Source organism: Motacilla alba, chromosome 4 (genome assembly GCF_015832195.1).
Source record: "Motacilla alba alba isolate MOTALB_02 chromosome 4, Motacilla_alba_V1.0_pri, whole genome shotgun sequence".
NCBI lineage: Eukaryota > Metazoa > Chordata > Aves > Passeriformes > Motacillidae > Motacilla > Motacilla alba.
The window spans coordinates 16,752,760-16,777,979 of NC_052019.1; the positions used below are offsets into that span (position 1 = coordinate 16,752,760).

The window sequence follows — 25,220 nt, forward strand, 5'->3', positions numbered from 1 at the left end:
TTCAGAGTGTTGAATGTAATCTTCAGGATTTCTAAATCTGAGAAAGTATCTTGTGACTCCCACATCAGTATTTTCTTCTAAAACACCATTCTAACAGAAGCCAATGACAATATAGCAACATAAAAATACAAAGCCTTGAGGGATGGCTAATTATAGCAAGTTTATATTTTATTTAGGTGGGGTTTTTGTATTTATATACAATTCGGCCTTAAAATAATGTTTCATTCATGTACTCATGCCTCATAATTCCCAGTTAGTTTGGATTATTACATTTTAATAATGAATTTAAGGGGGTTTTTATCTCTGATCAGTAATATTAAGATTATAAGTAGTTAATAGGATAATATTACAGAGAACTACAAGACTGGGTATTTTACAACTTGCAGAATTGAAGGAAAAATTGTTGGAAAGGTAAGTCTTCAAGTTGACTATAGAAATTCTGATGAAATTACATTGGGAAAAAAAAAAGAGTGGCAAGCTAGAAGTCATTTCCTTGAATAATTTGTTGTCAGAGATGCCAAAACTGCTTAAGGTTCTGCCAAATACAAGATTACCCACGTTGAATTTCAACAGTTGTCCTCAGCTGCTGAGAACCAAGAAATGATGTGCTCATGCTCCTTCTCAGTCTCACCAGATGGAACTGTTTAATTAAGTTTTGAGGAAAAAAAAGGGGTTTTGGTTTGCCAAGGATATGAAATGGAATAAGGCCTTATCTAGATGAAGGCTCCCTTTGGCACAGACTGATATGACATTGTCATGAACTTCTGAGGCTGCCAAAATATTAGTGACAATACCACAAATACCAGAGTGATATTTTTGAAAGATCAGACTGACAAATATCTATTATTTTCAGTGAACCTTCATTAACCTTGAATATATATATATGTAGAACACATTCTTTTATTCATCCCAGCATTTATGAAATCATTGTCATTAAGCCTTTAAGTACAACCAAATGCTGCAAGTAATTTTTAGGATGAGAGATTTCTATGAATCTTCCACAAGTGAAAAGGAAAGTTTAGATTCAGAAAAAAAAATATATATAGTAGGAGAGAAATTTCAGAAGTGATGAAAAAGTAGCACCTCAAAAACACCTAGTAATTGCTCACACCTGCTCCAGAGGTGATAATAGTTCTTTTTAAGCACTCCTTAGGCTGTCAGAGTGACTCACAAAAAAGCCAGGAGCCATTCTGAAGGCATTCCTTACTTTTCTCCCTAGCTCTACAGCAGAACACAGCTATACAGAGCTCAAATAATTTATTACATTCTCTAACAGGAAGAATCACCTCAGTTAGACAGCATTTGTGTACCAACAAGAGAAAAATAGTAACCCACAACAATTCCATTACCTAATTTGATTTTTACTATGGAAGAGCCAGTCTGACTCTGCATATTAATACAGTGCATTTTTAACATGGTTTGTTGGAGATCCATAAATTTCCTCAGCAATCCAGCCATTACCTCATCGCTAGCGCAGCCATGTGCTCAGAGTTCTGCAGGATTTATTTATGTTTTTCAACTCAGAAATAGCAAGGATGGATTTGCAGAGCTTCTTTTTGCATCCATGAAACAACAGCAGGGTCCATATATCACTCTGGTAATTGTTGGGAAAGGTTGATTTTATAATGATGACTAATGTACATTTCTGGGTACACTGGAAGTGGCATCAGACTGGGTTTAAATACGAGGTTTCTTATAATCAATGTGTCTTGCAAACTTCCCTTACTTTTTGTGCCATAATACAGGGACACCACATGCTACTGATGAGAAGTCTCTGAGTTGATTTTCACTTATGCTTATTCATACCTGTCATCTTCACTACTGATCATTTTCTAGGTAAACCCAAGACAACACCATAAATCAGATTGAATGGCTAATCATGTATTTGACCCTACCAGGTAATAATTTCTCTCATTCTATTCTAGCTTTCAGTTTTTCTAACTTTAAACAAAGTTCACTCAACTGATTTTTAAGTGTTGAGACTTTAATGGAAATAATTGTCTTTTAATTTACACATTCCTGTGATTGTTTTTCTGGAAAGAGGAAATGCGCCTAGCACCCTGCAGCATGAAAGTCTTTGTAAATTATATATTTAGAAATCTAATGGTCAGGAATTTTCAAGCGAGGAAGTTTTAAACCCCTAAAAAGGATCTAAGTCAGAGCTGAGGCATAATATTACCAACACCAGTGCCATGGGAAAACCTTTGTTATCAGTTTTTAGGACAGACAATGTTACAGTCTCATTTGGCAGTAAAAGTTCAAGCAAAATATTTTTATAAAGACCGGTCAGAAAAGCATATGTAATTTCATGTTTGGTTTACTCTGGTCCCAACTGAAAATGTCAGTCTGACATCCAGCTTTTCTCCTTCAACAAGGGTTTTTTTAAGTATACAGGAAGAACAATGCTGGAAAATTATACAGTTCTACTCTCTACATCAGTCTCCAACACTTTCTCAATCTCTAACACCAGTCTTTGCAGGCATAATAGATCTGTGGAGATCAGACCAATTTCACAAAGCCAGGAGCTGGACAGGAGTCCTAGTGTTGGTTTATTCTTTTCTACACTGATTCCTGTAATGTAATAGAAATGCGTAAGATGCCAACTCTTTAGTGCAATTAGGCAACTTGTGAGGAGAAAAGGTAGAGTTTACTGTCTTTGAAAAGCTGGATAATGGTGAACATCTGCTTGTTTACCAAAAGGGATCTAAACACAAGGGAATTATGATGGCTTCACATTCTAAAGCTTGATAAAGCTTCTTTTAGTAAGTTAGGTTGGAACCTTTGGCTACAAGAAAATTCCAAAGTTTAGTTGACTCTGAATGAGGGTAACTGAGTTCTCTCTCAAATAGATGAGCTTTCTCTTGCTCACTGACAAATATTACTGATAAACATCTTCTTTTTAGAAAAGAACTGAAAGCCTGGCAGTCAAGATAACTTTTACCTTGGCAGCTGTAGCTAGAGTAACCTCCAGGCCTGAAAAATACCCATTGCTTCAGAAGAATTGCTCATATTCCTTTTCCTCTCAGCAATTTTGTACAGCTTTTTCACCATTTATCTTGGAAACAATAGGAACTTATTCCAAGGGAAAAGTTTGTTTCTTGGTAAATCAATCAATTTTGCTGGCCTTTCTCAAAGAAGAACTTCTAAAATATACTACTTTTCAATTTTTCACTGTTATAAGTGTTTGTATAAAAATATGTATCATATATTCATTTATCTCTGTTATTTATGGAGATAGTCAAAGTTGCACCACACATAATTACCACAATATTGTAAATTTCCTTGAATAATTTTTTCAATGAACAGCACCTATAAATAAATTGGAAAAATTAGCTTCATCTGTATAATTACCAGTAAATCTATCAATATTTTAAAGAAGGTAAATATTTGTGCCTTGGTCAGCAACTTTACTTACTCATTTTTTAAACAAACAAAAAATCCAACATTACCTTACCACAGAAGACTGTGAGGTTTCATAATAAGAAATAAAGTATTGAATAAATGTAAAGCACTACAGCTCAGTCAACTCATAGATAACCTTGAAAAACACATTTCTATGTGCTTTCAGTGCAGCAGACAATCATCATTCTGAGATAATAATTTCCTTCGAGCAGTAGGTAACAGTCCAAGTACTACATAAGGTCTCCAGACCATTCCTCTCCTGGGAATGGAGACATCACTCCTTTACTGTGGCAGAGAGGGTGCCAAAACCAGCTGCCTTTGCTGAGATATTCTTCTCTGCTAGCATGTGATCAAGGAAAGCTTAAAGATTGCAGAATGAGCCTAGAGGTGATTTTACTACAAATGAATTGCCCAGAAAGGTAGATTTCTTCACAACTATTAAAATAGTCAGCCACTGTGATGCAGCAGTTTGCCTACGGGATTTGCTTCAACCAAAGATGTCTTTCAATACATGTGCCTGTAAAAAAACCCAGCAAGCAAACAAAACCATGCAAAGCAAAATGAAAAACATAATCAAAACAAAATGGCAAATAATATTTTGCGCCTCATTCTAATAATGCAATTTTTGCAATGGATAAATTTGTGCATCATCTGAAAAGGAGACTGAAAGTCCTTTGACATTTGATTTTTTTCTCCTAGCCAAAAAATTCTATATTATTATTAATAGGTCTTATTAAACTAACAGTAGCAAGCAGACAATTTCACTCTGCAAAGAACAGAGAGGTAGATGCTGACCTTTCTACTCTTTGAAAAACAGTAATTTATCCATATTGCCTGAAGATCACTGTTTTGCTGATAGCAATAGGAAGGGCACATTCTGAATTTCTTATGTATTCTAAACACCTGATAGCTTTAACTATAAAGAATATAATCAAGGTTCTTCATGAAGAAATGGAAATTGGCAGAAAATGAAGGACAAGCCCTGAGTAGCTATACATTATAAATGTATTCTGTGAACTCTCACAACTGTGTGCTCTTGTCAAAAATAGCTTTCACATGAAATAGGTATTCAGAAAAATAACCAGCATATGGTTCACTGCTTTCATTTGAATGTGACAGGCAAAATGCCTCAGCGTGTATTAACCTAATTTAAAATATTGTTGAAGAAGGAATAATAAGAGAGAGGTTTTTTAGCCTGAAGTTCATTTCGATTACACTGAAAATATTATTCATAGTCTCTGCTGTCTGAAATTTGCTTTGCTGATGATGTGTACATTGCACTGAGTGTATTTTAAATACGCATAGGGAAAGGGGAGAAAAGAGGTTGTCTGTCTCCAGAGCAACATGCCCTGCTAACACGCCAAGCACAGTCATAGCCACAGCTCCCAGGCCAGTGGTCTGGTAGATGACTGTCCCATGGAGCCAGTATCAGACCACAGGTTAAAGTGAGGTCAGATGGAGCTTTAAATGAGGACAGGGCTGCTGTGTCCATCCAGCCTGTGAACACAGCTATCAGAAGGCAAGGCACCACCACTGCAGTACCCAACTTAGAGAAAACAGGAAGATCTAATCCAATAAATATTGGCAGAAATTGTACCTTTTAGTTTGCTTTGACAGTTACCATTATTTTTCAATTAATTACACCAGTTTAGTTGTGGAGATTAACAATTAGTCATAGTTTCTTTCCTTCCTTTTTAATTAGAGTCCCTAGAGGTGTTTCAAGAATTTGTGGGCAAATATTGTCTTGGTGGCTAACATTTACAATACTTAGATCATTCTTGCTCTAGGAAGTGTTTCATTATTACAATGTACAACCACAAAATAAATCACCATTAAAGAGCTCTGCAGGCAACCTTCAAATCATTTTGACTCAACTTCATTTTAAACAGATTTTTGAAATATAGTCTTAAATATGGGACTGTCATGTGATATTTTTGACATACACTTGACAAACAGTCCTGCTTTCCTTCTTTAAGCCTATTACACATCCACTGCATATCACAAATTCACACCTTCATAATCCAGTATCTTATCATATAGTCATAATAATTTTGAAGGAGAATCACTTTAGTTAATCCCAGCCAGTCCTTCTCATGAATCTGTCCCCTTCAGCAATGGTTGTAAATCACAAAAGTTTGAATTCATTTTTGCTATTTAATTTTTAATGTCCTACTACTTCTAGGAGGGTAAGGGAAAAAAATTAAAACATGTAGCATCAAAGAACAGTATTTTATTCATTGATTGAAATAAAACACTATCTATTACCATAACATCAAGAAATGCATTTTTAAAAGTTAAAATTAACTCTCACTTTAGCATAACTACTTGGTCTGTAACGTGTTGGTTAATGCAGAAGACAAGAAATAAGGCAACACCGAGCCACTCAGAGGTTGCTCCCATTCTCCTCTCACTCCAAGAGACAAACACAGCATTGCTGAGGATTGCAGGATGACAGATGTGGTGATTGAAGTGAAAAAAATCTAAGCTTTCAATTCTAATTTAAAATAGCATTTTCAGAGATACTTCCTATCCTGTTGAAAGACAAATATCTGACTGGTGTCAAACACACCAACTGACAGACTCTAAGAGAAATACAGTTATTGAAATGCTCAGTTATTGAGCATTTAGTGCTGGCTGATCTTCCACAAAACAAGCTGAATCAGCTGAAAATATGGTCACATACCGGCCTTTTTGGTGGTGGGGAACTAAGGGTGTGAAGTATGTGTGTGCAGGAAAATTTGCAATTAAAATAAAAAAATTTTTGCAGACGAAAACAGTTTTTGGAAAATCCCAACATCTACTGCAAGAAAATAATCACAGTACTATGAAAAGCAAATACGTAGTATATTTGCCTTCTTCATTACACACAGAGCATGACCACCTTAATTTGTTAAATATATCATTTTACATGATTAATTTTCCACACCTAATGGACATTTGCACATCTAAAGATATGATAATTCAAGGAAGATTAATGATTTCCCCAAAGCATACCCAGTCTGGAGCCCATTTTAATTATCATGAAACCACCATAGATACAAATAACTCAGGTTGCCCTCTGTTGTCATTGTAAAGCAATGTTTTGGAAATAGGATGTTTACTACCTGGAAAAGTAGATGTGCCAGAAGAAACATAGACATATCTGTCAGTATGAAAAACCAGAGTGCAACGTCCTTATAGAAGGACAGGAAATTCAGATACCCAACTTTTATCTACTTTGAGGCCTTAAACATCCCTCTGTGTCTTAACATATGTACTAGCTTAGCAGAATTCTTTTAAAAGAGCTTTCTGCCCTACTAAAATATTAAGGCAGAGAGACATGGGTGAAAATTTCAAAAGAGATGGGTTATCACATGAATGGTTTTCAGTGACAATGTGTCCACTATTGAGCTTCTCTGGATCCCAGCTTTAAGAGAGCTTGGCACTTTTGTCTGCTTTTAAACCTTCCACGCACTCTTGAAAAGTGCAAACTACTTTGGATGACAAGAAGATACATTTAGGGTAAGAATATAGAGATTTACTCCTTTTTTTTTGCAAGCATTGGGAATGAACAACATGATTCAAGTGTAAAATATTTATCAAATAGTAAAATGGGTATTAAAAAAGATAATCAGAAAGCATCAAGTCAGGTGAAGGCTTACTATATTCCATCAGTTCACATTCCAATCAGCCCATGAATTCCTGAGTTTTAGTTCCATGAAAAGTTTGTGTTTTCAGTTTCTCCGCACAACCATAAAAGAAAAATAAGCAAAACCTCAATTCTAACTTGTTAGCTTTCTTCTGCTTTCTGCTTTGCATAATGAACCAAGAAGACCTTTAGCAAAAATCCTCTATATGATTTTTCAGGAACTAAGGTTTCAGCTTAGAGAAATGTTTAGCAAAAAGACCACAAGTGAAAAGAAAGCAACAGAAAATATGAATATTACTTTTCTTTTAAAATGTACAGCTAGAGATAACACAGGGTTCCAACAATTTTCAAAATTACACTCCCTTAACCATTCTCAAATACATTGCAAAGCAAGAATTTATGAACTCAATTATCATGGGATTAAAGTAATAAAACTATTATTAAGTTAATTTTTCCTCAGAAATATACAACTGTGTAGTACAGTAGTAACACACTGTGAATCACTTGGTGTTAAATAATGCTTCATACTTCCTGCAGGGTAAGACTAGTCTTTATTGAAACATGAATGAGGGAGATTGTTCATAAACCAAGACTATAAAAACTGTTCTCTCAGTGTGAAGTAATTTATTGTACTTTCCAAGCAGCTTCCTGGATATCTGAGTGTGCTACACTTCACATCAAACCATGTGACTTAGACATGTCTGGATTCATCTCCATGAAGAGATTGATTATGCAACTTAAAAACATAAAATCACATCAAAAAGTAAAGGATTTTATGTTGAGGATAAACAGCATGCAAAGAATCACTAGTGCTTAAACAACATTATCAAATGAAGGTGTCTAAACTGGGTCACAAAGATCAATATCAAGGAACTGAATCGATGTGGCCTAATTTGCTGACAAGTTTCCTCTGAGATCTGCCCCAAAACTCATAGTTCAAGTCTTCTAAAATACAGAGCATCTTCATTTGTAATCCTCCTTTACCAGGCTTCCTTGTTTGAAACCAGTTGGTTTTCAAGCATTCCCTTATCATCCAATACAGTGAATAACTATACTTCCCTGGATAAATGGCAAGCACAGAAAATCCTAAATGTTTAAATTTTTGATATTGTATCTGCCCTCCCCATCTCATGTTTGTTCTTGTTTTTATCCACTCTTAAAAGGCTGCTAACATCATCAGGTCCTCAACAAACCGTGCTGCGATTAACAAATTAACCTATTATAGTTCTAAGCCCTCCTTAAAAATGTGCATCCATTGCAATGTTTCTGGGCATGGCTGACCTATTTGTACAGCACAAACTCTCATGCTTAGTCATGTTGTTGCACTCAACATTTGCCACCTCCTCAACACTCAAGAAGACTGGAGAACCCACTCTGTTCTGCTTCCAATTCACGTGGGCATTGCACTGAATCTCCCCTCTCTCCCAGCCATCAGAGACCCCAGACTGGGATGCCATGCAGAGTGCAGAAAGTACGAGCTGCCATAAACATTTACCTGCTGCTACTTGCTCCTTCCCAGCAGCAGAGAACTCTAAATAAGACTGCTGCTCCCTGTGTTGCCAGCCTTTTCTCTGGCTGCTTCTGAAGTGGTATAAAGAGAAATAGCCCTGAACTGTAAATCCTCTAAGCATAAAATTTAATTTTTAAAATAATAACCAATAGAATTGTTGCAACTACTCTATCTTGTTATACAAATAACACAAAATTGCACCATTTAAAAAAATTAAGAAGAGCAAGAATTTGCTACTCAGGATTTTACTTAATTATAATACCTCAGATACTTCTATTCAAGCATTCATCTAAGAGATACATACAAGTTTTACCTAGCATGGATAAAAGAGATCTGAATAAAAACTTTTAATGACATTATTTTCAGCAATTTTGTCTCCATTCAGAAAAAAAGCTGGAAGCACAAATTCATGGTAATATATGGGTACACAATGAAGCATCCATTTATTGGTAATACACAGAAGTTCTCTGCTTCTATAAAAACAGCCTACACTTTTGTGTTGGTTGCTCCATTTGGAACGATGTTTTGTGCTCAGTATTCTGAGAGAGTAAACTGATGGGCATATGTAAATCTGTTATACACTTGAAGCTCTATATTTGCTATCATCCATTTGACTTCTTTGACTGAGAAAAACAAGTAGAAAAGTCACAGTTTTCGGATCTACCCAAGGATCAGGGCTGAATCCAATCCCAAAATGATTATTGCAAGTTAACTGATTTGGCTCCATTTAGTGACTTCAGTAATGAGGACAAAAGACTGCCCAGAGGGAGAAATAACTGAAGCAATGTAAGGCATATACTTATTATTGAAATATAAAAGAGAAAAATTTATTTGCAGAGCATCATTACTGAAATATAACAAGAAAAACCCTATATACAACATTAAACTAAGAAAAAAAAATCTTCCAAACTATTTATAATTTATTTTACAATTTTAAATTCAAATTAATTATATTTCTTATGTATGGGAAAAATTGAATCCATAGGAAAATGCCACACTTTAATAACAAAAAAGCACCTCATGCTGAAATTAAAAATGCATTTTATTACAAATTTGTTTTATTTAAAAACTGTTCACATGAGTAAGAGACTGAGAAATAAGCCCTGTATTTGAAATATTTCAAACAACCATCTACGGTATTTTTTAAATTTTCAGCCTGTGAAATATGGCAAATTCATCTACCTGCACTTAGTACACCATAAATTTAAATCTAAAATTATTTCCCATACATATTTCATTGCATATATGAATAAATGCATTCTATGCACTATGTATCTCATAAAGGAGTGTATACTTCTCTATACATATACACATATGAGTTCAAAGAAATACATTACTCATAATAAACAAAGAAGAAACAACAAGGTTTGTATTAAGAAGAACAGGTAATATGAAGCATTTGTAACTGCAGGTTGTGTATAAGAGTACAACATAAGGTACTCACTGTGCTACAGTCAAAATCTTATTGTAATTTATTCTAAACCAGCTTTTTATTGGAATATGAAATGAGACGACCTGCTTTCTCAACAAGAAAATACATGTTATTACTAGTAAAAAACAAGGCTCGGATACTGACTTATGCAAACACCTTTCTATCTAGATTCAGAGTGATTTGTGGTTTAAAATGTCTCAACAGTTTGAAGCTATTATCACTCACCATGTTCAAGTTTCAAACCTGGGTTTTGACAATGAAATTAAGAGAAATCTGTTGATGCCTGTCTCTCAATACTAATCATATGGCCTCACCACTTTAGCACTGGATGCCACTTTTTCAACCTACTCATTCTCACAACAACCTGTGAGTTAACCAGTATAATTTTTACCATTTTCTACATTTTTTAAGGTTAAAAAGGAAAGAATTCACAATGAGAGTTCCTGAATGCCAGCCCAGCTATTTATTTATGATTCTTTTAATTATATAATTGCAGTTACTGACAATTGGTACCTGTCTGACAGGGAAATAATAAAGAAACTTATAAGCAATTCAAACTACAGAAGAAATATAGGGCAATGCTGATTGCAGATTAGCTAACAGTCTAAGGATATTAATCACAAGTATTCTTATAAAAAGGAACTAGCAGAAAGTATGTCAATATAAAGAATACCACTGCTCTACCACTTGTAGAAAGTGATACCTTTCTCCAGGAGTGTTATTTCACATCAAGTGGGATGTTCATCTGTTACTGTCTTAAAGGAAGAAATTCAGATAATTTCTTCATAAATATAAATTTGCCAGACAAATGTTAACATACACATTTTGCCTTAGCTCAAATTTCACCATGACATGTAAAACCCAGAACAGTCTTTTACTGAGAAACAAAGAAATATAAAATATTTACAGTACAGGAAGGATTCAGATCAAACTGCTAAGACACAGGTTAAACATTATTGTTGCATTTTTCAGATATATGTAGGCTGACACTAGCCCCTCTGTCACTATGACTATCTGAACAATCACAGCTTAGTAAGGTGTTCCCATTAGTTCACCCAGAAATTCAGAATTCAGCTTTGAGCAGGGAATGCTACATTTCCTCTCCTTGCTCAGCAGTACACTCTCAAATGTAACATGATTGACATACAACATACAGAAATCTAAAATTTCTAAATTTCTCCAGTTCCACTCTGCCACTTCAAGCCCAACAGTTTTAGCTGCAAGGAACAAGCCTCCTTTGGGAGCATCACAAACCAGTCACTAAAGTGTTGCATTTTGTTTTGGTTTGACTCATTTCAGTGATCAATATCCTTCCTCCTAATTTATGAAATCTGTGTTGTCTAAGCAAGGATTTTTTTTTCATTATGATGTAACTTATTCTTTCTTGAGTGATTAGTGGAAGACTGGAAATGTTCTCAAAATAAGGGCAGATATCTATCAGAAATAGTCAAGGTCTCTTCATCTATATATAGTCAAAAATCGGTCAAATGCACATATGGAATCTATAAACCTACTTACAAGCAATTATAAATTAATCAATCTCAACTGCATCCGACCATTTTAACATGAAAATATACATTATTTAGCACTAGCATAATTTACAGACATTGATCAGTAATAGCTTTTTAAAAAAGAAACATTAAATTGACCTATTTGTACCTATGTCAGACCTTCTATGTTATAATTGTTTTCTTGAGTTATCTTCTCTGTTAAAAATTACTTGCTGTCAAAATTTTGTACACAAAGTATTTTATTTTGATTATTCCTCTTTCTTCATGAAATATACACAAATGCATACACACATGCAATCAAACTATTATTGGCCTATTTCTAAAAGTTCACCAACTAGACTTTGGAAGGGCATATTTCACTTCTATAAACAGAATGGTCTCATTTGTGCTTCTTCATACTGTTCTAGTAACATGAAGCAGATATACAGATGAGACTGCAAAATGAGATTTATGGCTGCTTTTGCAGTTTTTCCCCAAGGTAATTCTGTAAGTATTTTCATTATGAGCTAAAATGCATACTAGACAATAAAATTGTAGCAGAATATCTCCAAATTATGCAATCATTTTTGCATTACATAGAACAGATGCAGTTGCTTTGTAAATTTCAATGTTTCAAATAGGTCTACACATAATCAGATACAAAAGTCCTTACAAAATCACTGAGTATTTTAAATATCTCATTAATATAAAAGGCCAAAGAATTTTGATCAAAAAAATGCATCAAAAATGGAACAAATAATTTAAGATTCCAAAGACCAAAGATGACTGCATTATTTCTAATCAGTACATTATTATGGATTTTTTTTTCATTCGGTCATTCCATCATTGTGTATATTGAATCTTGTTCTACAGATTTTTAGGCAATGATTATGCCTGTCTGCAAATATCTTATTCCAACAGCAAGGCCTTCTAGATTCTCAGCACTGAAGTACATTAGAGAGTAGGCAATGCTTTTCTCTCCACACCTATATTCAGCTGAACAGAAGCATATTTTGTCATATCAAATTTTTGTTATCTTAAAATGAATTATTTTATCCAGAGCTACATTTTAAAAGCAGCTTGGGCATGGAGCAGTGGCAGAGTGCACAGGGAAAATGCTTAATGTGGGCATTCTGTGGGAAGCTCCTGGTGTCCATACTCAGAGATGCGAGGTGGTTAGATGCAGGCTTTGCTGCAGGTACCAAATATATGTCAGCAACCTTTATTTTGGGTGCCTGTATTTAGATTCTGGGAGAAGTACCTCCATTCCTTTCAAAATACATGGATTTTGGCCAGAAACAGCCAAGACATATCTGGAAAAATAACTTCCTTCAGATGAATACTCAGAATTATAGAGGCTTCAAATGATGCTTAAAAGTAACTGTACCTCTGCAAAGATGAATACAAGGGGAAATTTCTCTACGTGCACATAGTCAGTCTAAAATGACTATTAGTATGAATACTTTCTAGAAAAAAAAATCAAGACTGCAAAGCAGAGGATCTAATGAAGGGAAGGCTTCTCCTAGAACAGTGTAGCCAAAAGGAGCCCCACCCAAGTTAGAAGGCAAATATCCTGTATGAGCCTGAACCAGAGAGGGTCTGTGAACTCCCACATGAAGAGATAGGTCATATGTTATCCTTACAGAAATATTTCTGGCAATATTTGTATCAGCTCTTAAGTATTTCTCACCATTTTTCACACAGCATCTAGATTTTTAATTCACACTGATGTGGATCTAAAGTGACCTATTCCACAGTGATTTAGTTGATCTGGATGTTAAAATTCCCTGAAGATGTCCATGGAAAGCAGCTGATTAAAAGATCTTCATTAACCAACAGGTCCTTCCTCAAAACTTTTACATAAATTGTCCCATTTCATTCCTGATAAAAGCTTGATTTCTCTAATTTTGACATGAAAGAATGATTTTTGCTGTTCTTTACCAAGCACATTACTTTACACTTTTATGTGATTCGCACATCATGTCATTAGGTCCAGGTAGAAAAACCACTGAACTAAAAGGAAAGCAAAACAAAGTCAAAAATTCACTTTCAATATAATAATGTTAAGGTTAATCAAGACATTGCTTTCCAAACACAACCATTCTCCCAAGCCTGGAGAAGTCTACTTTTTGAGGATAGGTGAAAAGTAAATAGAACATCATCTACTACCCTGAGGCTGGGTATTAACATGGTCTCAAGTTTCACTAAGTTTCACAGCCTGTTTTGCATTCAACATAAGCATAGAGAAATGTATTGATATAAATGAGCATATTGAAATTCACACCTCAGTTTTCACATCTGTTTGGATCAAGGTTGGATTTAAAGCAGCAACTCAATGCAGTTTCACACCTGGTCTTCTGAAATAACTCTTCTTCTGAAATAACTCTCTGAAATAACTCTTCTCTGCTGTGCAATCTATCTATACTTCTACAGACTGACTCTCCTTTAGAGACTGTGCATCCAGAATGTCTATCAAGGTTTACAAGGAGACCTGGGTTACTCAGAATAAAGTAGTTCTGTCAATTCTGCATTGTCTGGAGATGAAAAAATACAATCAGGAGGTGGTCATTTCACCACATGTTAACTGAACATCTTTCTCTGTTATAAGCAGCTGCTGAGGAAAGGCAATGGGACAGGTACTGCTGCATGGCATATTTTTGCCATTCTGTTTATTGTGGAATTATGCTACATTGCACCCCGTTTGGCTGAGAGAAGTTATACAGGAGAGGGAGCAGCATAGGAGACTGTTGGAAGCTGGACTTGTAACAACACAGCTTTAAGTGGATGGAGAGGACGTTCAAATTAGGATCATTCATGTCAGCCACATGCAGAGAAGGAGAAGACTCCCATGATTTTTAGTGTTCTTTTCCTTAGAAAATATGATGCAATAGAGACTTTCTCAGCAGCATGTCTTTCCCTATATCATACGGGTGAGAGTCATACTGCACTTGAGAAAATATTTTAAACCTTACTGGTTTTGCTAAGCTGTAAGGGTAACTAACAGTATGTTAACACAGATGGTTGCAGACAGACCAAACATCATCTCTGTGCTTTTAAGTATCTGAACTATGAAAGAGGCCACATTTTAGCAGTTTGTGTGACAGAACAGATAAATTCACTAACATGATTTTTGGACTGGAGGTGACTTCTGTCCATCCAGATTAGATAAAATAGAAAAAGAAGATCTCTCTTTACCTGCATAGAGCAGATATATCCTAAGGCAGTAAACTACCTCTATTAAAAACTACCTCTATTTACCCCCTGAACCGATTTCCACTTTGTAGCTAAAGCAACAAATTACTTACTCACAAAGCTGACTTTGCAACCCAATATGTTCATTGATAACAGCAAGTGAACTGGTCCTTTCTTTGCATCACAGCAGGCGAAACTAAGGATCAAATATTTTTACCTACTCTTGATAGCCTATTGAGTTTAAAGACATACAGACACCAGTGAGTCCTACTAACCAAAAAACATGGAGTTCACAGGATATTCACATGCCAAACATGACATTTATATCTGAATAAGCACTTGAAAGATAACAACAAGCTCTGGAGACTGTAAGAGATTAGTGTAAGGCATGAGAAATGAATAAAGGAGTCTAAAAAGATTGCAACAATGGCTGATTCTATTCAGACATAAAAGAACAACATTTCTGTAAGAGACATTATTTCAAGATACAATCAGTGCATGATGTAGGAAAAGGAATAGAGTTTGTCCTTTCAGAGACTTTGACTTATGCAGTTCCCTGACTTTTTAAAAGTTGCTCACACATGTTTAGATAATCTCTCTGCATAGCTACTACTTAAGAGCTGTTCTGGACACAGAAATGCAAAGTGAATCCTTCATTTTGCCTTCTCTCACCTCCAAGTTTCTGGTGGATGAATTCCCTCTAAGCCTGGCCCTGTTCTGATCCATTGCCTCAGTTTGATCTCCCTCCTCTCCTCCCCAAGATAATGGTCAGTGTCAAACCACTCTCAAAGTAATGGAAGGAGGGGAAAAGGGAGTTTCAATCTCTCCTAGCAAAAGTTGTATTGATTCAATTCTGTCCTTTTAACTGAAATAGCTGGCTGCCTCCAGTGAAGCCAGTTTTATCTTCATTCTGGTCTGTTTTCTACTTATTGGAAAGTAGAGAATGGATGAATCAGAGTAACCTAGTCCCTAGTTTGAGACAAAGGATAAAATCAGCTTTCTCTCTGTCCTGCCAATTGTTGAACACTGTAATGATATAGGTTAGGCTCAATGATGTCAAAGGTCTTTTCCAACCTAGTTAATTCTGTTTATTCAGTAAAACTCAGTTTATTCAGTAAAACTAAGCAGATTGACTGGGCTCTCCTGTTTTGTCATGGAGATGAGGGCAAGTCAGGCTCTTCTTCACCATAACTGCACTAAAATCAGTGGACCTGCAGCAAGTTAGGAGCAAAGGATTTGTCCTTTATCTGTCTTCTCTGCCCTGCAATGGCAAACATCAGGCATGCTGTCATTTCTTTCACTGATATTTGCAGCATAAGTCAATGTATCAGGGATGTTTAGACAAGCATGTTAAGAAACCAGAAAGCTTAATGATGGGAACAGATTTGTTTCAGCATATGACCCATGACCTGCCTGCACGTGGTAGATGGGAAAGACTCATTGCTTATTTTGGTTTCCAGACCAACGCTGGCATTTAAATGTGCTCCTCCTTGGATATGAACAGAAAACCTTTCCTTGCATTCAGTAGGTGAACAACAAATCATTAGTTCTGAATACACCATAAAAAATACTCTTTAACCATTGGGGGCAGAATTGTTCTTTAATGTAGTGGTGGTACCCAAACATGGAAAAGTTGACCAACACATAGCCTCAGGGGAACTGGAAATCCCTCAAGTCACCAGAGTTACTCACACTGCAATTATAAATAAATCAGCTACCTCATAAAGTTTAATCTTTTAACATAAAGGGATTGGTTTATGTTGCTGGGTACTTTTGAGTGAAATTATTATCATGTGAGGAAATGCCATGACACTAATGGGTGCATTTGAACAAAAAGGTGTGCTTTAATTGATAGATCATCTTGAAATTATTATTATTATTAAAATTGGTGTAATTTGTACCAGGAGGATTTTTTAAAAAGTGATCTAATAGAGCTGAAATCACATAAAATATTTTCCCACAAACTAAATGGCAATACCAGTGAGAAATCAGGAAAAGGCTCGAACTCTACATATGATAAAAAACCCAATATTGCATTTCAATATTTTTTCTCTATTTGTTACCATATGTAATAAAACTGAAGTTAATCCATAACCATGATGATTTTTACATGTTGCAAATGTTACACATCCAGAGTATTAAAAAACCCAAAAGTGAGCACTGCTATGAGAAGTAAATTATTCATTGTTTAGAACTGAAAAAGTAATTTCATAACCAATGCATTCTATAGTAACAAAGCAAATATATATTCTCACCATATACAGTTTGAAAGATGATTTATTTCAGTAGTTCAGTAACTATATAAGTGCTAAAGATTTCAAATTTTATCAGCACTCTGAACAATTTTATGAGGCGATTATGTGAATCTACATCCATCAAAGATCCTATTCTATGATGAAAAGTTAATGATTCAGAGAACTGGAGTGCTCCCCTTGGCTGTGTGATTCTGACCAAAAGCAGTTACCCAGCAAAAAGGATTGGTTTGGGCTGACATGAGCAAACATAATGACAAAAGCAAGTATTTTTTGAGCAAGGGCTTCAGTGACTGAGTAGACATTTTGTGCAAAACTTGAAAAGTTGACAGCAAAAAATCTCAGTTATAACTGACCTGAAATAGCTTATTTCTATAAAACGTGAAAACCCCCTCATTTTTATAGAAATAAAAGTCCTAATACGTGAATGTGAAGCCCTCTTTGGGAGTAGATGAAATGATATGACCCATAAAATAGAGAGCAGACAAGATAGTGAGCAAGCAACAGGAATTTTAAAACATATATTAATGATATATATTTTAAATACATTTTATGTTGGCATCTATGCTTTTTTTTAAAGATGTAGAGCAGGCTTGATCCTAAAGCTCATCCTGTAATAACAGTGTCTTGCATTTATCTGTGAAACAGACTTTTAAAACACAGATACTTACACAGAAGAAAACTCTAATTGCATCATAAATCAGAAGAGCAAAGCAGTTTTTAAACATGAACTGAACTAAAATCTATCAAGTTCAGTAGCAATGAACAGCTTTCAGAGAAAACTGACAGGTGTTTTGTTCACTATTTTAGTCTTTTTTAATGAACATCCTCTCACAGTTGTAAATTCATTGCAAAATAAAAATCTTACGCTAGCATCTACTTCTATTTTCAATAACAAAGCAAAAGCAACAGAAGCAAACCAGGGTTTTTGGTCTGTTACTTTTACTTTTTTCATTTCACAGTTTTTATAGCTGAAGCTCTCTATTTTAGCAGATCAGACACCAAACCTACTAACAGCACAAACTGTGAGCGACCACTTTACCTTCTGAAAAATCAATCAGTCCCAGCAAATGAAGCAGCTTCAGAGATGCAAAAATAATCACAACAATACCCACTGTTTGTAGTCCCTCCGACTCCCACTCGAGAGTCAACATTCTTCCAACAGGCAAATCATTCCAGTCTTCACACGGGTTTGCAATCAGAGGGAAATTAGAGGATTTTACCAAGAGTTTGCTTTGAAGAAATTTGCAGTGGTGTAAAGCACCACTATACCAAGCAGTGGCAGCTCAGCAGCCACTCTAGCTGAGATAAAATATCAGATAAAGCCCCGCATCTCATGCTTCTCTGAGCATTTGCTTTCATCAGTAGCGAGTCCTCCTAGAAGGCAGAGGTGGACCACGAACCTCTGGGTATGACATTGTATCCGTGGAGCAGCGTTACTGAGAGCTGCTGGAGGAACATCTGAGCCGAGGAGGGGACTTGGCTGTGTCAGTGCCAAGAAGAAAAGCTCTCTGGAAACTTGCACGAGGGAGCACGCTGCTCTCAGCGCTCCCAGACCCAGATGCTGCAATTCTGCCCAGCTCCACAGCCTGTCCCCAGCTCCTCTCTGCACCGTGTTTGTTAAGTTTGAGAAATGACAGCTTGCTAAAGACAGACATCTGTTTTCACGTGCTGAATGCTGCATGTCAGAAAACTACCGCCCTCTGCATTAGAAAGAACAACGATCAGAGAAACGCTGCCCCTTCCTCCTCTTCTTAAGCATCACCAGAGTGTAATTAAATCTTCACTGAAAGTGAAAAGAGAAATTAAAGAAATACACATAGCATGATCTGTGCCGCCAGCTAGCAAAATACAGTGCTGTCAAGGAGACATGCACTGCCCAAACTCCTGATCTATAGCCAGGAAGAATGCATTCTTTATTGATTAAGAAACAAAACAGTGCTTTTCTGTTTCAGGACATGAACCTAGAAGTGCTGAACCCCAAACTCTGATATACATTAATGGGTATTCAGCATTTTCCTGGGAAGATCTTACCCAGGCTACACATCAGGGGAAACGAATCCCAGCTGATATATTAGAGAGTTTGTATAAAACTAATTGTCCTGTGTATTGATGTGATTACCAAGAGGATACCCAGTGTGAAGAATACACTCTAAAGAATATTTATACAGCACATGCATAAACAAGGTGATGCCAAAATGCTTACCCTTGTGCACATCCTAAAAATTTAAATAAATCCTGTCCCTTGCTATACAAAGCACAACAATAAGGTGAAGGGAAGGCTCAGAAAAAAAGGTATTTTAGACATTATTAATAATTAAAATATATGTTCTAGCACTAAAAAAATTACATAAATGATGTCAAGTATCAACTACTCAGGTTATTAAGGTCTTTTGACTAGAAAAAAAATTTGCTAACTATCAAGAAGTTTAGGTATTTCTATTTTTGTCCAAAAAGTCAATATAACTTTAAATTAGCATAGCAAGTTGTAACATTAACAATCTATTTTTTATGGGCCGCCATGTAGAGAAACAAAAATGTAATCTACAGTTTATTATCAGCTTTTGTTTTTGGTTTTCTTTGAAGGCTGTACACATTGAAGGACAATATAAACGGAACTCTAGAAGTTATATATTTTTATTCATTCAAAAGTGCATGTGTGAGCTTCAGTTAATTTTAAGTTATATCTGGTCAATGTATTTGCAAGAATATTCTTTGATTTTACACTTCTGGGTATTTATTACTAGAATGTTGTGAGTTCTGTATTGTTTATATATGCTTTCAGTCTGAGTGTCAGTTCACTTTCCCATTAACCTGTAAAACTAAAACAGGGTCTTAAGAGGAAAGCACAGTAAAAATAAATCAAACCAAATAAACTATCCCACATTTGCACCTTCCATATATGTCACTATTTTTTACCTCATATTCCATATTAATGATTCAATAAATTTTCCTGTTAAGTTCTTCTCCTCTTAAAAGTAAAGTAATTTTTTTTTTCCTCTTTACAATTTCTAGGTACTCCATATAACCTCCTTTTAAGGCTCTGACATGTTAATCTTGACCTCATTCTCATCTCTGGTTTCTATTTTTTCCTTGAGGTTATTCCTACTTAGGCTTTTCTTTTTCTCAAATTTGTGTTCTTTTGCTTCAATGACAAAGCATGAACAAATGTTTACAATATTGCAGAAAAAATAATCCTAATATAATGCCACACTCACACTACAGCAGTGAAAGAGGCCTTGTTATCTCTAGTAAATGGTCTCAGGCAAATAATTAAAATGGTGACATCTGTCAGTCCACATTCCCCTTTCATGCATTAGGTTCAGGCTACCTTGTGTTCTTGAGCTGTCCACTTTGGGAGCAGAGGCCCTTCTACTCCACCCATGAAGGTGCCAACCCACTTAGAAGTGAAAGCCACCCAGCAAGATGTGGTCCCTGACATAGCCAAGGTTTTGTTCTCTGCTTTTACACAAGAAGAAAAGCCTGGACCTCTTAAAAAAGATGAAAGAGAGAAAAATCATGAATTTGATGAGTTTTAGGGGCCAATTCTACCTGCACAGCAAATGAGTTACAGAACAATATTTAAATTTTAAAAAAAGGAAAAAGAAAAAAAAAAGCTGAGAACAACCACTTGAATTAATGTAACTGATTACTGACTTCAGAGAATACCTCCTTAAAAAAGGAAATAGATTTTCCTGTTGTTTCTCATGATAGTTCTCTAAGTTAGGGGAACCATACACTGAATTTGTGAGTCTCCAAGCCATAACCTAGAAAGTAAAGCAGCAAGGATAAGAAACAATGTGGAAAGGAGAAGGAAGTGATACATGGAATCTTTCCTGCAATATGACATGCAACAGATAAAAACATCAATATTACTGAGAGATGTGAATTCTTCTGGAAGAAGTTCAATTTAAAAAATTCTATGCCCCAAAACCTTTGAAAATTTAATCAATCTTGAATAAGGAGATAATAACATTCTGTTATACATACAGCAACTCTTTGCATGCTTATCCTTCCAAATTTAAACTCCATTGCAATTTCTCCTACACACTTTTTTTTTTTTTATAATTTGAAAAGAAATTTTTGTCTGACACATTCTTATGTGCTGCCTGTATTGCCTGTACAAACAAATTTTAAAAGTTGTTGAAAGGAAAAGAATTTTTCCATTACGTATCCCTCCTAGATACGAATGGAAATACCATTTTTTACATAAAATTGATACCTTAAATTATCCAAGCACTGCTCTGGCTTGTTCTCTTTCCCTAAATCCAGCTTTCATTTTTGACTTTGCAAGGCATTCTGCTGGTGATTGCGCAATACATTTAAGTTTGCAGAAACTTCCTTGTGATTCTTCACTAGGTTGCATGGAGGGAAAAAGAAAAGTACTAGAATTTTTTATGAAGCTATCCCATCTAAACATTGCATCTTCCACTGTCCTTAAATTCTTCTCCATTAAGATTTGAAGCAGACAATGAAGGAGATGCAGTGAGGTGGCCCTGTATGTTAGGGAGAGTCTTGATTATCTAGAGTTTAATGATGATGACAATTGGTGGACTGTTTATGGGTGTGAATCAGGGGAAAGGCTAGGAGGGTAGTTACCATGGTGAGAGTCTGCTACAGACCTCCTTAGGATGAAGGTCTAAGGTCTTAGGATCAGGATGAAGAGACACACAAAATATTCTGTAAGCAGCTGGGAGAAGTACTGTGATTGCTAGCCCTTGTTCTCATGGAGGACCTTAACTTGCCAAATGTCTCCTGGAAATACAACACAGCAGCGAGCAGACAGTCTAGAAGGCTCCTGGTGTCTGGCAGATAACTTCCTGACACAGCTGGTGAGGAAGCTGATGAGGGCAGATGTCCCACTGGACCTGCTGAGTAATGGGGTGCTTGCAGGCCATCTCAGGGACAGCAATTGTGAAAGAGAAATTCTCATAAAACAATTTCCAAAATTGTGAAATTCTCAGAAAACTCTGGAGGACCCTCAGCAGAAAAGCCATCTTGGACTTCTGGACAGACACTGGCTTGATAAGGTTGAGAAAATCCTGTTGGAGGCAGTCCTAAAGGGCAAAGGAGTCCAGGGAGGCTGGAAGTGCCCTAAGCAAGCACTATCACAGTCACAGGAGTAGGCTGCTCCCTATGTGCTAAAAGATGAGCCAGGGGAAAGATGATTGCCTTAGTTGAGCAGAGAGCTTCAGCTGGAACTCAAGACCCCTGCATAAAAACAAGTACAAATTTTTCTCTCCTAAGGAAATATGCAAGAGGAACCTGTGCTAAAGTGCTGTAGGAGACATACATTACTTGGAAGCACAGACCTCAAGTGAGTTTTTAACTGGACAGAGTAGATATGTCTACACTAGTGGCATCTACAAGAATGATCCAGTTCTGGAGTCCCAACATTTTTCCACAAACAATCCCAACTAATTACTGGCTACTCTAATAATTTTAAATAGAATCACTTATGTGGGGAATGCAAATAATATAAAAAGGACACCTTAAATAAGACAGTGTATTATGCACTAAGTACATTTTGTAATAGACTGCCACATGCTGGTAGAATACCATCAATTTTCCCTAAGAAAAAAAACACTGAAAAATATTATTTATAAAGCTAAGATATAGGAAATTAAATTTTATTAATTTCAAAGTTGACTAAGAACAGAGAAAATCTGCCATTTAAAAACAACCAATTCCATCTAATGTAACACATCAAAAGAAGTAGCACATGCTTAAGAATAACAACAGAATGCTAAGAACTGAACAACCAAGGAATAAAACAATTTTAAATTCTAAAAATACTTAAATAATACTCAAATAAGAATTCAATTACTAGCAAATAAGGATATAAAATTTTCCTACAACTTCATATGGTTACCTAGTCCTTTCAAAATTATCTGCTATTATCACATTTCTTTTATACCAATCCCAGTCAGTACCTGGTTTTGGATTATACCTGTCATTGTAATTAGCACAATGTAAATGTAGTAAAATGACATACATTTTCTTTTAATTCCCATAATTATCTTCCTTAATTCTCTTAAATAACTTTTATTTTAATGTTGACAATAAATTTTTACTGGAATTTTTTTCAAATTTCTTTCTTTCTTCTTTCATCTTTTCAAATTTCTTTTGACTCTTACAGAGATCCTACCTTATCCCTAGTACACTGAAATATTTAATGTCTTTTCACTACATTTTCTTTTTAACATCTGCTTGTAAACAGTATCAATCTTTTCAGACTTTTCTCTTTATACTGAGAATGATTTTCATTTCTGTGCAGACATTCTGGATTTGCAGTTGTCTAATGTACAGTGGGGCTGACCAAAACTGAACCATTTTCAAGGCAAGGATGTATTACTATTCATTAATTGAATCTAAACATTGCATCTTCCACTGTCCTTAAATTCTTCTCCATTAAGATTTGAAGCAGACAATGAAGGAGATGCAGTGAGGTGGCCCTGTTTTTTTTATTAATTGACTTGAATTTCACTGCCTTCCTAGGTGTTAAAATTGGCACAGTGTTACAATTAATGTGTGTGTGTGTGTGTCTTAATTGGCTGGGAGTAATAGTTCATTAGACTCTATTTGATATTTTCCCCTAATGTATCTGAAAAGGGAAACTGCAGATGAGTTAGAAATAGAAACAAAATTTGGAAGTAATAATTAGCTGCCCTTCTTTCCATCTTCTTTCCATACTCTCTTCTTCCAGAGGGACATGTTAGACATCCAGAAGAGAATGAAATGGTCAAATAAACACAGAAAGGGCACCTACAAACAGGTCAGATAAACGGCATATCTTCAGCTTCTTGTTCATGCCAAATCTGAGCTTATTAGAAAAGTTATCTGGTGGATAATGAACTTAATCCTCCTATTATTAAGCCAGTGAGAAATTCACTCACAGGCAATAAACTGTCGTTTTCTACACAGAAAAGTTTCTATCTTTGATCTGCAGAAGAAAACTATGTCTCCTAGAAAGCATTTCAAGAACCAGGAGAAGGAATCAATTTACACATACCTTTTTAAGAATTAGTCTCAGGGTAAAATAATTTTGAGTGTAACACCTCCTTTGTAGGCTGCTACAGCTAATCACAGAACATCATGTAACTTTCATAAAATGTTTAGAAAAAATGAAGCTAATGTATGGAATCACATTGTTCATCTCACCAGCGCTGCAGCTGCTCAGGAGCCCAATATTGCACCAGCAGATTACTAATCCAGGCAGAATTGCAGGGAAACATTTGCTAGCTAGAAGAGCAAGGTAGAGTCTAATTATGAAAGATTAAATTTGTCAGGCTTCATATATCATCTTTAATATTTACACTAAGTGCACTAGATCTTTAATGACTGCTAGTGAATACAGGCTGAGAAAGGAAAAATTCAAAATCTGAACAGGCCAGATAAATTTCACTGGTTTGTAATCAAGGAAGAAAATATGACATCCAAGCTTCTAAAGGTTCAGTCTCAGAAGTAAATTACACTAATACAATATTGTAGTTATAGCTGTATAAAGGTTGTAGGCTATGGCAGGGGATTTCATTTCTTTTTTTCCTCTCTTCATTTTCACCTTATGACTCTCACTTGCTTCTAAGCTTTTGTTCTTGCTTTGATCTATATCAAAGGGCTGCTGCCATTACTGATCTGAAAACAGGAGCTGCAAGGAATGCCACGAGAAAACCATTGCCAAGTCCCTTCCTAACATAGCACAGGTGGATTTATTTGTCAAAAAATCTAATTGATACAGCATGTTTTACAAATATGTATAAAATACTTAGTGTACAAGTGGATGTAAATTAAATGGAATTTCCATGGGAGCAACAGTAGCATTTTAATTTATTAAGCTTTAGCAAAGAATTACAGAGCAGCTGTATGTTTCCTAAATGAGGTTAAATTACATTTAGTAATAGTTTGTAATCAAATTCTGGTTTGTTTTATTGCAAAGCCCACTGGCTTGTTTGACAAATGAAATTACCTCTAAATTATGCAACTGTGTCTTCAGCCTACAGACCTGGGGTTTTTTTTATATTAAATCATAATTGCTGCAGCAGGAATGGCCACTACCAAATTTCTAAGCACAAACGTATATCTACACAGGAGAAGTGCAATATAATGGAACTTCTAAGGGCCAATCACACCCAACTACTTTGCTAGCTATAGAAACCCACCTTCCTCTAAGATATGCTTTTCCTGCTTAAAAGAAAACTTTTTTTTTTTCCGGTACAACCCTTGTCTTCTCCAGTCTTTTCAAATTTGGAACAAACATGACAAGTCATGTCTAACTTGCTGAGTTTCTTTCACTAGTATTTTTGTAATTATACAT

General features: G+C 35.6%; 1 protein-coding gene across 10 annotated transcripts in view; it reads right to left on the reverse strand.

Annotated features, from left to right (window-relative positions):
- Positions 1-25,220, reverse strand: part of KCNIP4 (potassium voltage-gated channel interacting protein 4) — a 390,761-nt gene that overhangs the window by 75,172 nt on the left and 290,369 nt on the right. The window contains exon 1 of one of the 10 annotated variants that reach the window (XM_038134758.1): positions 17,949-18,983. The exons of the other annotated variants lie outside the window; for them this stretch is intronic. Coding sequence (XP_037990686.1) covers positions 17,949-18,060 — 112 coding nt within the window. The 5' untranslated portion in view covers positions 18,061-18,983. Of the gene's footprint in view, positions 1-17,948; positions 18,984-25,220 lie in introns of those variants that run through there. 10 annotated transcript variants of the gene reach the window in all.